Source organism: Podarcis bocagei (assembly GCF_964188305.1).
Source record: "Podarcis bocagei genome assembly, chromosome: 3".
Taxonomy (NCBI): Eukaryota; Metazoa; Chordata; class Lepidosauria; order Squamata; family Lacertidae; genus Podarcis; species Podarcis bocagei.
In genome coordinates, this window is record NC_138127.1 from 75319355 (window position 1) to 75335132 (window position 15778).

The following is a 15778-nucleotide window of genomic DNA, read 5'->3' on the forward strand; positions in this document are numbered from 1 at the left end:
AAATTCAGTTAAGAGAATTTTAGCATACTATACATTACGGGGAAATGATTACTTTAAAAATGCATTGTCATTAAATTATTTGTTTTTAAAAGAAACTTATACCCCCATCACTCCAATATGCACATGAGGCAGTTTACAAATGCAAGTAAAAACAATATCAAAATCTCTGCATAACGAATTGTGTGAGAGTTTTATGGTGAATGAAATGGTTTGTTGTTGTTTTTAAAATAGTTGTATGTTCTAAGCATCCTTCCCCCTCCCCCCTTAAAATCTGTGATCTTCAAAACTGGGAACAGTGGCTTTTTCTGAACTAGGAACAGTGGCAGGGAATTTTGAGCAGTGTGTATGATCACACGGCTTGTTCACAGTATAAACCATAAAGGTAAAGGTAAAGGGACCCCTGACCATTAGGTCCAGTCGTGGCCGACTCTGGGGTTGCGGCGCTCATCTCGCTTTATTGGCAGAGGGAGCCGGCGTACAGCTTCCAGGTCATGTGGCCAGCATGACTAAGCTGCTTCTGGCGAACCAGAGCAGCACATGGAAAACACCGTTTACCTTCCCGCCGGAGCGGTACCTAATTATCTACTTGCACTGGTGTGCTTTTGAACTGCTAGGTTGGCAGGAGCAGGGACCGAGCAACGGGAGCTCACCCTGTCGTGGGGATTCGAACCGTCGACCTTGTGATTGGCAAGTCCCAGGCTCTGTGGTTTAACCCACAGCACCACCCGTGTCCTTGTATAAACCATAGTGCCCCATAAATCTGTTCTGGGCTTCCCCCCATCCTCTGATTTAGTATGAATGAGTAGTGTGATCATACACTTAAAGAAGAGGGAGAGAGTCTATCAGACTAGGGGGGAGTTCTGTAAAAGTTGTGCCAACACTGAGATGACCCTGTTCCTGGATCCTACCAACTGTCCTTTCAGTGTGGGCAGTCAGTAAGCTGAGTGAGGGCAGTCACTGAGCTGAGACTTTGATCAAGTGGATTTATACAGGCGAAGGCAGCCCATCAGGGTGTCATTAACTTAAACTGGGCCTGTATACTAATAGGTAACCAGTGCCTTCTTTGTGCTCCAGTTGCCACAGCCTGTTCAACATCCTGACAAGCCACTTTTTGTACCAGTTATCATTTCTGAACTGTCCTTGAAGGCAGCCCTGCATAGAAAGTGTTGCAATAGTCCATTCTGAGCGCGGTTAAACCACTAGGACATCGACTACCAATGTCAGATCTGCTTTCTTCGGTAGGTGCACTCTGCCTAGAGAAAATGCAGTTAAGTGTGCAAAACAATACATATGCAGCCCTGGGCTCCCCGATGTCTTGGGGTGTCCCCCCCCCCAGCAGATGCAGAGTAGACAGTGACAATGAAAAAAGAGACATGCATATAGAAGTGACTCAGTATTATAAGCAGGCCTGCATGACCTTCAGGTCTTGTTCAGGCATGCTACAAATTCTTCCTGCAAGTGTCATCTGTGATACCTCTGGCTTGGTTTACCCCCCATAGGGTATTTCTCTTTCAAGTTGCGGTAATTAGAAAAAGGATTCCATCACGCTTACATAGTTGTATTGTTATCTCTTTACCAAATAAATAATTACGTGTATATATTTATCACAGTATTTGCTTTCGTAGATTTTCACGGGTACAGGAATGCAGGTTTTGGTGTCTTCGGGTGTCTTCCCGTGTAAGAGTTGGGGTGTCTAGGCGACGTTTCGACGAGGTCTCACTCGTCATCTTCAGGCTGGTGCTTTCGGCTTCTTGTTACTGGAACAGAGCAGGATCTCAGTGTTTGAGTTCCTATAAATACTGTTGAGGGGGTGTGGTGTATAGCCTCCAACGTTCTGGGCAGAGAGGAAGTTTCCAGGTTAGTGTGCCTTTTCTTCTTTTGTTCATTAATTAAGATATCCTCAAGTAATTAATGAACAAAAGAAGAAAAGGCACACTAACCTGGAAACTTCCTCTCTGCCCAGAACGTTGGAGGCTATACACCACACCCCCTCAACAGTATTTATAGGAACTCAAACACTGAGATCCTGCTCTGTTCCAGTAACAAGAAGCCGAAAGCACCAGCCTGAAGATGACGAGTGAGACCTCGTCGAAACGTCGCCTAGACACCCCAACTCTTACACGGGAAGACACCCGAAGACACCAAAACCTGCATTATCACAGTATTTATATACCCCCCTCTTGCAAAGCTTCAGGGACATATAAACATTTAGGAGTAATACAAATACCCTACTGAATTATGGAAATAGAACAAACTGATTTATTCCCAAATTAAGACCATTGCTGCATCTAGCCCAGTATTGGGCCACAACTCTCCTGGATTTCAGACTTTCTCAGTCTTTCTACCAGTGAATGAACCTGATTACATTCCGCATGCAGAGCATGTGCTCTACTTCTGAGCCATGGGACTTTTTGCCAGAATATTTATTCTCTGGGATGTTAGCAACACTGGAAAGAGATATTGCTTGATGCTCACGAGCCCTCTTACAACTTTTAAAACAAAAACAGAGAAAGTCAAGCTGATTGAAACAACTGGAGAACTACATTTTTCAAACTTTGGGAGGGTCAGCAGAATAGGCCATGCACATGGCCAAATTTGGCATCTAGGAAACCATAAATTCACTTCCTTAATTTTAAAAATAATCTTGCATTCATAGTTGTGAAGGGCAAATTGAAATAGTGGCAGCAAAATGTCTCAAGATTACAAATCATGAAGCAAAGAATCAACCCATATTCCTTGTTTGTTACAGTTATAAAAATTTTATTATTATTAAGAGCTGAGTTGAGTTTTGAGGGCAACAATTTCTGCAGAAGAATATTGTGACATGCCCACTAGCAGTAATTTGACATCTGCCATGTTCATAGCAATGACATGTAATTTATGTCGACCACATGCACCTAAAATATGCAGATTTGTCCCTGCTAATGTTCTGTTTTCCAGTGTGCCCCTCAGTGCTGAGCAAGTTGTCTCTCCACATTTTTTTTAATGGGTTGCACTTGCAGACTGCAAACCTCTTGAACAGGCCTTGGACTCTCTCCCATTATTGAGCTTATGTCTACTTTCAGTCTGAAGTTTTCTTTTTGTGTATGTTTGTTTGTTTGTAGGATGCAAATGAAGACCCCGGGGAAGATGTTGCTCTTCTTTCCGTCAGCTTTGAGGATACAGAAGCTACTCAAGTTTTCCCCAAACTGTATCTGTCTCCACGAATCGAACAGTAAGTGCAGCACCTCATATATGATATTCCTGTTCTCATAACATTTAATTATACCACTTGCTGTTCATGCAGGAAGTTTTGGGGGGCATCAAACCTCTCTGACTTTTAATTGTCAAAAGCCAAGATTATGATTGTAAGTGGCTGTGCTGGTAAATCCATGCAGTTTCCCATGCCAGATCCATCCTTAAGTATATAATACTATTAGAGCTGAGCCAGCACTGGCAGTATTGCAAGCAGCTTGTAGCTTCCTGAAATGGTATTGGTTGAAGGTTCCATCTTTTCTCTCTTTATTCCATTGACCACACCCCCCACCCAAGGGGATTTAAGGTGCAGAGATTTTTCTCAGATTTTCTCCATTAGGGGAAACATATAAAACGCCAGTGACAGGCTGATCATAGAATCACAGAATTGTCGAGTTAGAAGGGACCACGAGGGTCACCTTGTCCAACCCACTGCAATGCTGGAATACTTTGCCCAACGTGGATCTCGAACCCACATCCTTGAGATTAAGAGTCTCATGCTCTACTGCCTGAGCTATCCACTGCTTGTATGTCAGTCATCTGGTCAGTCAATGCACTATCCCAGCAGCAAGTTTGACAGAATAGTACATGAAAAAACAGCAGTGAATAACCATAGCAAATGGCACAACTCACCAATGGTTCTAGCACCTATTAAAAATGAAATAAAGTAATTAAATGCTACCATTCAGCAATGTCACGGCTGCATGAGTGACAGCCCCAACTCATGCCTTCGCCCAAGTTGGGTGTCTTGTTAACCCTTTCACTGTGTTTTCCTATGCAGTGAATTTACATACTTGCAATGTGTTTCAGCTGTAGCTAGTGGATATTTTTATTGAGAGGCATAAATCAAAGTGTCTGGAACTCTTTGGCTGTTGTGCTAGCTTGTGATCTCTGAATCTCAACTACTGTGGGAATGGGGTCAGAGTGATGTGAACCAGGAAGTGATGCTTGTTTCCCTGCCGCAGCCTCTGTATGCCTGGTGCTGCGTTATTATTACATTGTGAGTAAGTCAGTAGCCAGTCTTCCAACCTGTGTAGTCAGGAGTGAGGAATGCAATGCAACAAGCTTCATTCTGCAAATGGACAGAGCACTGGTTAAATTGAATTCTCACCTTTTTAATGCAGTATTTAACAGGGAATAGGATCAAGCTATCAAATCATTTTGTTATATGTTGTTGTTGAATAGCATTCCCCCTAAACTATGCCCTATGAGAATAGAAAAAGGCTTCTTCAGATTAAGCGGTATTTAGGCAAGCTGTAAGAATGCTTTTCTTAAAGTGCAGTTGGGCATCTGTGGTCTAAAAAGCTATTTTGACCAAGCACATGAAGGAACATTTTACTTGAAAGTTACTGTGCAATACATTTAGCAGACTTGCTAATAAACTAATTTTGCTCCTAAAATGGAAGCATTGGAAGTGGTGGGGAAAATCCACCTCCTTCATTAGTTTTCTCTTCTTCCATTTTTGGAGCTGAGTGCATCTCTGTTCCTTTTCCAGCCCCCCCCCCCCCCGCACTTTGTACTTCAGTCTTGAAAGGTCTGCTTCAGAGCTTCAGGCTTAAATGTACTTTACCTTAGAGATAAGAATCCGTGGAAAAACCTCTTGTTTTGCTTTACGTCTTAACAGATGAAGGCTTCCAAAGAGAAAGTTACAAGTTGTTAACTTGAAAGAAAGCCTCAAAGGCTTTAAAGGTTTCTAGTGTCCTTAAATAGACGCGGTATCTAAGGTAGAAGACCTGCTTCTTCAAATACCTAGTCTAGACATAGTTACAGGTAGGTAGCCGTGTTGGTCTGCCGTAGTTGAAACAAAATTTAAAAATCCCTTCCAGTAGCACCTTAGAGACCAACTAAGTTTGTTACTGGTATGAGCTTTCATGTGCATGCATACCAATACCAAATTTAGTTGGTCTCTAAGGTGCTACTGGAATGATTTTTTATTTATTTATTTTTTAGTCTAGACAGTGTAGGATATTGAAAGAAAGAAATGGTCTCATGTAACTGATTGGACAAATACATCCTCCATAGGTTTGTTTTTATTATAGATGTTAAATGTGCATACACTTGGATTGTGAATGCCTATGGGACACAGTGCCAAGTAATTTGCAAAAGAAGAAAGTATAATTAGACAGGATTAATTTTTGATTAGGATTAATACTGATCATAACTGAAGGAGGCTTTGGGGCTTGGGAGTATTGCTGGACCTAGCTTTGAGTGGCCACTGTAGCCAGGTATGTTCCTTCCCCCCAAAAAGCACTTTGAGTGGTATATTGTGGTATATTCATAGTGTCTGCTTGAGAAATAAGTGTGCCTGCCTACTACGGTCCAGTAGCCTAGTTGCAAGGCATCCTTAATAGTCTACCTTTGAACAATGTCCAGGATGCTGACTACATTGTTGACTGGCTACAGCTTAGGACAACATACCTCCAACTCACAAATGACTGCTCTGGTTACCAGAGTTTCCAGAGCCAATTCAGAGTATTGGTTTTAGCCATTCAAGGCCTAAGTTGTTTGGACCTCAGATATTTGGAGGAACTCCACCTTCTCTGTACACCTCTGTGTGCATTAAGTTCTGCATTACTGCAGACCAGCATAAGTAAAAATGTAATCAGTGAGCTTAATCAGTCATAAGGAATGTTTCTCAAAAGCTGCTGTTTTCATTGAGAGGATAGGTCTCTGGCCCCAGGCCCATACATAGCATGAGGGAAAGGGTTAAACTCGCCCTCTCTACGTGCTGTAATCCTGATAGTTATCAAATACAACGCCCAGTAGCCGCTGTTTTCATTTTTAAAACTATGCACATTAAATCAAATATGCATTTACCATCACATTTACTTTGACCCTATGACAGCTGCTGTCAAATTTAGCATCTAGTTAAGCACTTAGACATATTTTATGAAAATATATTGTTCAGACACCTTCAAACATTCTTTAGCAATAATGGGGTGATAAGATTTTAAATACAAGTCATAATGGTCTCATGTGAAAAGGTTAAGTGAAATGCATGTCATCAAGATTCTTTTAAGGAAGAAAGCACTAGAAATAATCTTTTGTTGACTTCCGATGCAAGCAAATTACCCAGTTTATTTCATTGTTTTAATGCTAGCTGATTATATTTGTGAAAAGGAAGGCCAGTGCTTCAGCAAGTGCTTGTTACAATGCTAAGTGTAATCTCCACAGTTGTTTATCTCGCATGAAAAAGTATAACTTTGACAATTTTGCTAGGAATACAAAAGTTCAGGATAGTTAATGGTCTGTCACCTTCTTTGGTGTAACCTCTACCGACTAAATTATACTACCATTTTATTTGGGGGGTAATTTGTGGTGTAAAAAGATAAAGGTAAAGGACCCCTGACAGTTAAGTCCAGTTGCAGACGACTCTGGGGTTGCGGCGGTCATCTCACTTTACAGGCTGAGGGAGCTGGCGTTTGTCCTCAGACAGTTTTTCCGGGTCATGTGGCCAGCATGACTAAGCTGCTTCTGGTGCAACGGAACACTGAAACCAGAGCAGCGCATGGAAACGCCGTTTACCTTCCCGCCGGAGCACTACCTATTTATCTACTTGCACTGGCATGCTTTCTAACTGCTAGGTTGGCAGGAGCTAGGACAGAGCAATGGGAGCTCACCCCGTCATGGGGATTCGAACCGCCGACCTTCTGATTGGCAAGCCCAAGAGGCTCAGTGGTTTAGACCACAGCGCCACCCGCATCCCAATTTGTGGTGTAGAAGAGGGTAATTGCAAAGATCGATCCATCTCTTTGAGATTTATGATTGGTGAATTTTTAAGGTAAAGTGTATACAAATTTTTTTTACGAGGAGAGAAAACTACTCAAGAAACTTTGTTAAATTTGAATAATTGCTTACTTAATTTTTATCAGGTATTTCTGAACTGGCAAATCTTTGCTTCATGTTTAACATCTTCATGAAACATGAGCAGTCACTTGCAGTGTTCAACTTTGTGTACACTTATCCTCCTGAAAGTTAACGGTTTAAATGTAGACTTAATCCATCATGGAGCCTTGGCTTATCAAGTCAAACTGCCACTTGTGATCACTTGACACTCATACAAATATATCTACTTGCATGTAATTTTGTCAGAACATTAGAAAGCCTCCAGAAACCTAAAAGGTATGCTTTAGTGGCTAGAGCTCTTCCAGATTCTTGCTGTGTACTTTATATAAACATATTCACAAGGCAGAGCTCTGCCGCATCAGTTTTGAAACATTAACCAAGAGGTATTTATTGCAAAATTAAGAAAATGTATCTGATATCTCTCTTAACAAGCAAAATTATTATAATGGGTCAACTTTAGTGAGCTGTGCCAGATATAATAGCTGTAAACCCTGCTTCTATGTTTTCCCGCACCAGCAGCCCTGTGTTGCACAGAATAATTGGGTGCAGTTTATATATACAGCTGCTGCAAGTGGTCATGAAACAGAAAAGAGCAAGAACCCACTCCCCTCTTCCAAGATGGAGGCACATTTAACAAAGAGAATGAGTATGCATATCAGGAAGGGTGAAAAAAAAAGTTCTTGGTCTCTTCTTAAAAATAGGTGGCCCCTGGCCTCCTTCTCCAACTTACAGGTCAGAAGAAAGGGAAATTTTAATGAGATCACAAGCAGCCTGCTCTTTTTTTAATCCCATGTTAGGTCCAAGGAGTACCTTGGAGACAGCGACCACAAGTCTTAAAACTGATATTATTAAATAGGTGCTGGACACACATGGTGATTAACCACATTACTGTTATTTGGCAATGGCAAGGAGGAAGGAGTCTGAGTGACTAACATGGATTTTGAGCATCAAGTCATTCAGCAACAATGTTGGGAATGGAGAGACATCAAATTCCTGCTGCCTCCCTTTAAAACATTTTTAAAAGCACAGTGTATTACAGTTAGCAGCAACAGGAGTTGCATGTTTACATTTCTATTACGCTAAACACTGATTTATTGTTTGACTCACACTATCCAACTGTTTCCAAATTTGAGCAGCAAATGAAGTTCATTTCCAAGTGATTTGGAGAGTGAACCAGTTTCAGGAACATAAATCTCCGGGGAACTCTTTCCATTTGGTAGCCTTCTCTTTATTACCAGTATATTATAGCTTCCTCTGGCTTCCAGTATGCTTCAATATTTAAAAGTGTCATATCAGGAGATCCATCTGGCAAAATCACAGCTAAACGGAGGAACTTTTAGAAATAGGTAGAGGGGGCTTATTAAAATATAAAACAAAATTTTAAACAACAGTACAATCTGAAATGTAAGTAGAAATCTTAATCAAATGGTTTAATTTTTTTGCTGGTCAAGTCAGGTACAGTGGTACCTCGGGTTAAGGACTTAATTCGTTCTGGAGGTCTGTTCTTAACCTGAAACTGTTATTAACTTGAAGCACCACTTTAGCTAATGGGTTCTCCCACTGCTGCTGTGCCGCCGCCGCACGATTTCTGTTCTCATCCTGAAGCAAAGTTCTTAACCCAAGGTACTATTTTTGGCTTAGCAGAGTCTGTAACCTGAAGCGTCTGTAACCCGAGGTACCACTGTATTAGTGATAGATTTACAGGCCATAGCCCTTTGGGGTCTCCAGGATTTCATATGCTTCACATTATGTGTATATCTGCCCAGAGTGGGAATTGTGTCCTTGCTAAATAAGACCCACCATAACCGTATTTGCTGGCACAGGAAGTCCTGTGAGGGAGGCTGGAAGGAATTTCAACTCTGTAGCAGCAAGTCAACTTCAAAGTTGTTCACATGACCCTGCCTCTAAATGTTTCTGTGTGTTCTGTAGTCTCTCTCAGACAGTGTTGGGAAAGCATTTGGAGCTTTGGGTGTGCTGCACATATGTATACTAATTCAGCGGTGTAGGTAGCTGCTGCTGCTGCCGCTAATTTAAATAAGTCAGTTTCTGTAGTGCTTTATGAACACAATCTCCTTGACCTTGTTTGGCATTTGTGCAGTAAAGATGGAGAGCCTGACATGATCTAAGCATGCTGATTTCTAAGGACATGTCTCCCTGGGTGGGCCTGTTTTGCATTTTGTTGGCATTTTAGGCCTCCTTTAGAGCTTTTGTAATATTAGCTCCTCCGGGAAATAAAGCCCTGGCAGCTAGTTTCACCTCGGAACAAGTCTCTAAAAATTGGTGCCTTGTTGAGCTTAGTGGACTTTGTAAACAAATTATGCAGCCATTAAAAAAACACATGCAGCTGAACAAGTATGGTGTATGTATGTTGGGCTCTTTGCATTTGCATAAGCATTGTGTCCTAGTCTTTAATATGATCTGCTCTGAGATTGCTTGCAATAGAGCAGTGGCGTAGCGTGGGTTGTCAGCACCCGGGGCAAGGCAAGTAATTTGCACCCCCTAACCCAGGGGTCTGCAACCTTTAAGACAAAAAGAGCCACTTGGACCCGTTTCCGAAGGAAAAAAAACCTGGGAGCCGCAAAACTCGTCATTATAAACATAACTTTTTTGTCACTTTTTAAAATTATTTCTTTGTTTGACCCCTCAGAATTACTCCTCCTCATAGAAATGAACGTTAAATTAACAAGTTGCCTTTTTTTGTGTGTGTGTTCTTCACTCCCCTTCAAAACAGTGACCAGTGTATATGCCCCCTTTCAATGCAGTGACCAGCGTACATGCCCCTTACAATGTAGAGGGCGGGCGGGAAGGTGACGTCGGGACGGTGCGTGACTAACTCATGCACCGCCCCCATGCGATGTCACAGCCAGTACAGCGCCCGCCACAGTGGGGAGTGTCGGGGCGCACAATGCGCCTCCTCCCCTCGCTAGTATCCGCCCCGGAGCCGCGGCAAGGGTGTAAAAGAGCCACATGCGGCTCCGGAGCCGCGGGTTGCAGACCCCTGCCCTAACCCATGTATTTGCGCCCCCTAACCCTAACCCCCAGATGTTGCACCCGGTGCGGCTGGCCCCCCTGCACCCCCCACGCTACGCCACTGCAATAGAGGACGAGATATAAAAGCGAGAGCCTATACCTATATGCAGTGTTAGCATGTTCATATCCAAGCCAACTAAAGTGTCTGGATAACCAGTATATTAGTTATAGCCCACCCTTCATTAGATGATGTTAATTTCCAGCTACTTGAAACACAGGCAGCTGCTGCAGTGCATTCATTGCTATTGTTTGTTTACACAGGACCTTTTTCCTAACATCCTCATCAAACATTTCATAATGCACTACATACATGCAAACTAGGCAAGATTTCCAATAAGCTGTCACCCTACAATCAGCTATAAATGACTCCTTTTCACATTCACTGTTTTCCTTCTTGCTCATCAAACATCTCTCTAAAGATAACTGGGTGAAAGCATCTAAATATTACTACTTGCTTAGGGGTTGTTTGCATTTATATAACAGCATGTTTCCATAAATACTTAATTCCAAGATAGATTCACACATGACTTGATTTTTTCTCCATCAGTTTTTTAAATATATATATTTCATTATCAAGCTGTGTGAAATAAAAAAGCTAAGTCCATACATTTTGGGCTGTGTGTGTGTGTGTTTGTAACATTGCCCATAATGCTGAAAACTTTTTGAACTTGGAATTCCATCTTGAGTCACATAGATCCCTCCTGGCCTTCCTCCCAGACCCCCCCAAAAAGAACATCTTGGCCCCTAAAAGCTAAAATATGAATTTTGCTCTATGAAAACTTCTGCTGCTGGGCATGTTTTCTCAGGAAACCTACACACACACACACACACACACACACACTATCTTATAGGGCTGACTCCATGCACACATGCGTGCATGACTGAATAATTCTAATTTCACTGTTTCTAAACTGATAAAATACTAAAAACTGTAAACAGATCACTTTATTTTGTTTTGACTGACAGATGAGAGAATTTACAGATATATTATTTATAAAGAAACTTGTGATCCGTAACATTTTGCTATATGTTCTCAAAAGCTTTGGTTATAATTCAGCTGGTATACAAATCAGATTTCTTTTTTTATTTTATTTTATTTTATTTTATATATAATAATTTTTATTGGTTTTTTTAACACATATTTAACACAAACAAAACACAATACAATAACAAACAAACACATAAACATGTAAAATTTCAAAACCTTCTTTTCTTGAACCCTGTTTCTCCGACTTCCCCATACCTTCCCTTTCCAAATCAGATTTCATAAAGTTGTACATCATATTGCTTAAATGCTCATTAAAATGTTTATAAGGTGAGGATCCCGTGCTGGCAATGTCTGCCAGCTGGAATGCATAAGGCGGCAAAGGTCAGTAAGTGGCATACAAACACAGCTGTATACAAGTAAGGCAAGGCAAGTAAGCTGGTGGTTCAGAACCAACACTGTAGAGAAGCAGAAGATGTATCAGAATTGGGCAAAAGGACATGGAGATTTGGAGAAAAGTAGCCAGAAAATGGGGACATGGGTGGCGCTGTGGGTTAAACCACGGAGCCTAGGATTTGCCAATCAGAAGATCGGCGGTTCAAATCCCCACGACGGGGTGAGCTCCCATTGCTTGGTTCCTGCTCCTGCCAACCTAGCAGTTCAAAAGCACGTCAAAGTGCAAGTAGATAAATAGGTATCACTCCGTCGGGAAGGTAAACAGCACTTCCATGCGCTGCTCTGGTTCGCCAGAAGTGGCTTGGTCATGCTGGCCACATGACCTGGAAGCTGTACGCTGGCTCCCTCGACCAATAAAGCAAGATGAGCGCCGCAACCCCAGAGTCGGCCACGACTGGACCTAATGGTAGGGGTCCCTTTACCTTTACCTTAGCCAGAAAATGGCTTATGTATGAACACTGAAATGACTCCTAACATTGAATAATGACATCTTTTCTCCCTCAGTTCCACTTCCCATGTTACAGTTTTAATTCATGGCAAAAAAAGTTATATGTAAACTTCTCAGAGGCTTTAGCATGCTTAAACATGGGAGAAGTGTTAGCTGTAGATCTGAAAGTTCTGAGGTGTCAGAACCTGTAAATAAAAGGGTACTGTGTGGCCTCCTGAGAAGTATGGTTCTTCAATGTATTTTAACTGTTGCATATTACATTAAAGCAGGTTTTTAAATGAATGGGAAGACTCTGCTGATAGAGGAGTCTCCTCACTTAAGATGGTTTTCTCCAAATCCATCGAGAGCCAGTGTAGTGTAGTGGTTAAGAGCGGTAGTCTCATAATCTGGGGAACCGGGTTTGTGTCTCCGCTCCTCCACATGCAGCTGCTGGGTGACCTTGGGCTAGTCACACTTCTCTGAAGTCTCTCAGCCCCACTCACCTCACAGAGTGTTTGTTGTGGGGGAGGAAGGGAAAGGAAAATGTTAGCCGCTTTGAGACTCCTTAAAGGGAGTGAAAGGCAGGATATCAAATCCAAACTCTCCTTCTTCTTCTTCAAATCAGGGTAGAACTTGTCCTTGCAGTTCTTTCCTGTGCATTACCATGCTGTCCTCATACCTGCAGAAAGCTTAAGTTAGCATAACTTTTAATGGGCTCCCGTTTGGGAGAAGACCTTTGTAAACCTTCAAGCTAAAGAAAGTATCCAGTCATTTCTGTACTGTATCTGCAACCCACACGCCCTGTGGCTGTGATGCACTGCCCAAGCCATAAAATACGTTTGTGACCTGTATCTGGCATACCTCATCATCAGTGCATGCCCGTGATCTGCATCCAGTTTGGGGCAAGAAGGTCACCCCAGTTTCCTTGGACAAGAACATTTGCAGTAGCTAGTCACACAGATTTTAGGAGTAGAAGATACCTGATCAGGTATGATGACTACTTCCGTGTAGTACTAGCAACCTAGTAGACAGAAGTTGATTGTTCCCCATATGTCTAAACAGCTTTTCAATTCATCTCAAGTAAATGTTACAATAAGCTTTTTTTTCAAAGTTCTCTGTATGCTTACAGATCAAAAGCTAATTAGCTTTGCTTTGGTGTTTTGGGTACACTTGCAAAATGTTTCGGGGGGGGGGTGAAGAATTGCTGGGAAATCACACTGAAGCAGCACTAAAGACTGCCCAACCCACACAAATTATGTCTCTGCTAGAACAAAACATGACTCCTGCTGGAAAAAAGTATGTCGAAATTATTGAGTGCCATAGAGTTTAATGCTTCTCCAAGGGGTCCTGTTTAGATTTGCCAATTTATACCCTTAAATGTGCACTTATCACAGTTGTAGTGTGACTGGGGCATCACATTTCCTGTTCCCAAAAAGAAAGCTTCAGCCGTTGCCGTATCGTTCCTTTGCCCTGCACCACCGCCCACCAAAAACACACAGACCCAAGCACTAATTACTGAAGTGAGTAACAGTAGTTTTAAATTAACTAATTAGAATTTGTCCTCAGAGTGATTGTAATAGGTTCAAAAAGGTTAATTGTTCAAAGCTCTTGACAGGCATGGTTTCTTGTTAACTCCCTCTCTGTAAGCCTCCTTTTGTTGCCATGCGGACATAATTTTTATTTATTTATTTATTTGTTCTTGGTAAGAGTCCAAACCCTGTTCAGTTCAGTACTGTTACCGTGGCCAGTTTCATGTGCAGTTAGCTTCCTTTTAATAAACATGCATGGAAACCTCACTCAGTTGGGAGATTGCCACTTCAGTCTTTGTTTCACAATGCCCTTTACATTTCTGATTTTGTTTCTGCATCTTTGTACGAGCCCTAGTTTGCCAGCCTGTGAATCTAGTAGGAGACAACTACTTATTACTAAATCAGGAGGCTGGAAAGGTTTTTGCCGAGACATTCTTCAGAAGTGTTCCAGCTTCCCTTAGAAAGACTTCGCTTTGTAGTTTGGTCTGTCCTGCTAATGTAGCCGATGGATCTGCTCAAGGAAATTGTTCAGATATGGCAAATTTTCTTGTTTTTGTGACTAGTGACTACCAGTTGCCCAATTAATTGTGCAGGTTGTTACATGCACACACAGCTCTGTTCCACATCATATCTTGTATGATCAAGGCTTTTAACATCAAGTGTAGTATAAAATGTTTGCTTTTCCTCCAGTGAGAAATTGAATGTATCTGTATATAACCTAAAAGCAGTTATTGATATGTAACTTAAAAGCAGTGTTCTGTTGCAGTACTGGGCACCTTTCATAATAATAATAAAATAACCCTATTAAATGAGCAAAATCTTGTCAGAACTAGTGATGAAGTTACACCAGAGCTTTCGGGAACAAAACTTGTACAAATAGAGCAAAACAATTCTGCTTGCAGATAACATGGCGTTTCTGGAGGAGAGGCTCTGCTCTTCTGTGTGGCTTAGCAATGTCAAGCTCTTATCTTGCTGGAGGGAGTTATGCTACTATAGCACTGTTCTGACCTTGAATAGCCTATTTACTGGTTGAAGGCACACACACAGAAACACAGAAACCCAGGTCACTTAAGGACATAGGCAAGCCTGGAGAAATACGTCTGGGGCCCTGCCTTCTTCTATGTTAAGTGATGTATCCCGCAGTATTTTTCTTCCTTGAAATTTTTCCAAGATAGTCTCAAAACTGTTTATGCTAATTGTTCCCTTGCACTGCTTTGGTAGTCTTTGTTCCATATGTTTGGTTCTGCATGCAAAAAAAAATCTGCCAGTGGCTGGCTGCCTTGTGTACAGTTTCTAAGTTTATGCCCCTTTGTTCTGTTTGCTAGTAACTCCCAGCAGCCTTCAAGCATTCGTCTGTGCCATTCCCTTTGGAAGATTTCCTATCTCCATGTTATGCTTGAATTCTCCCCTCACCCCACCATCCTTGACAGTAATTTGGGGATTTGAAAAAAAAAATCATATTGAATAAATTGCTTCTCTGGGTTGAAACAAACTCTTGGATTGGTTTCTGGTTAGCTTTCTTTCCCCCCTGTAATTATATTTGATAGGGGTGGAATGAGAGTGATGCTGGTTTGCAAGTTGCTTGTGGCCTTGTAAGATCACATATTAACCAAGGTGACTTGCTCAGACTATCCTTCATGTACTATCCTGATTGCTCTTTAAATATGCTACCAATCAAAGTTGTTTCCCAGTTGTTCAGTTATCGTAAATGTTTTTTCTATTGTATCTCAGTTGTCATAACTACGCCCATGTCATAGTGGGTTTTTCTCTCCTCCAAACTTTATGACACGCCCCTGAGTAACAGCTTTGCGTTCTCTTGAGCTGATGGAGGCAGAATAGACACAGAGCTTAGAATAGTCAGGTATTCCTGTAGCAAGTGGTGGTGATGGACAGAGCAGGTAGTTGATACTAAACCCCCTTTAGAATACTTATTTCGGCTTCCGGTCCTGCCTCCCTTCCTGGAGGCAGCCCCCAAGACAGCGGGAAATTGTCTGCAAACAAAAAACAAGGATGACAGAGGGTAAATCATCCTTGCAAATTCCCCCCAGGGACAGGGGGAATGGACTTCACTCGCAGTTCATCTTGGTACCTGGCTCTCACTCCGACATGGAATGTGGGAGGCAGGGAGGCACCAAGTGCAAAAGCATTTCGCCTGGCAAAAGCCCTCCCACGCCACCATTAAGAAGCAGAGGTTCTCCATTTCATTGGATCTTTAATTGGCTTTAAAGTACCGCTGCATGATGGGAAAGGGTTGCAAGAGCATACTGTAAA

At 41.9% G+C, this 15778-nt stretch overlaps 1 protein-coding gene across 1 annotated transcript in view; it reads left to right on the plus strand.

Moving 5' to 3' along the window:
* The window catches only part of BABAM2 (BRISC and BRCA1 A complex member 2), a 135663-nt gene that overhangs the window by 43649 nt on the left and 76236 nt on the right, over positions 1-15778 (plus strand). Inside the window, exon 7 of the mRNA XM_081186464.1 lies at positions 3105-3214. Coding sequence (XP_081042590.1) covers positions 3105-3214 — 110 coding nt within the window. The remainder of the gene's footprint in view (positions 1-3104; positions 3215-15778) is intronic.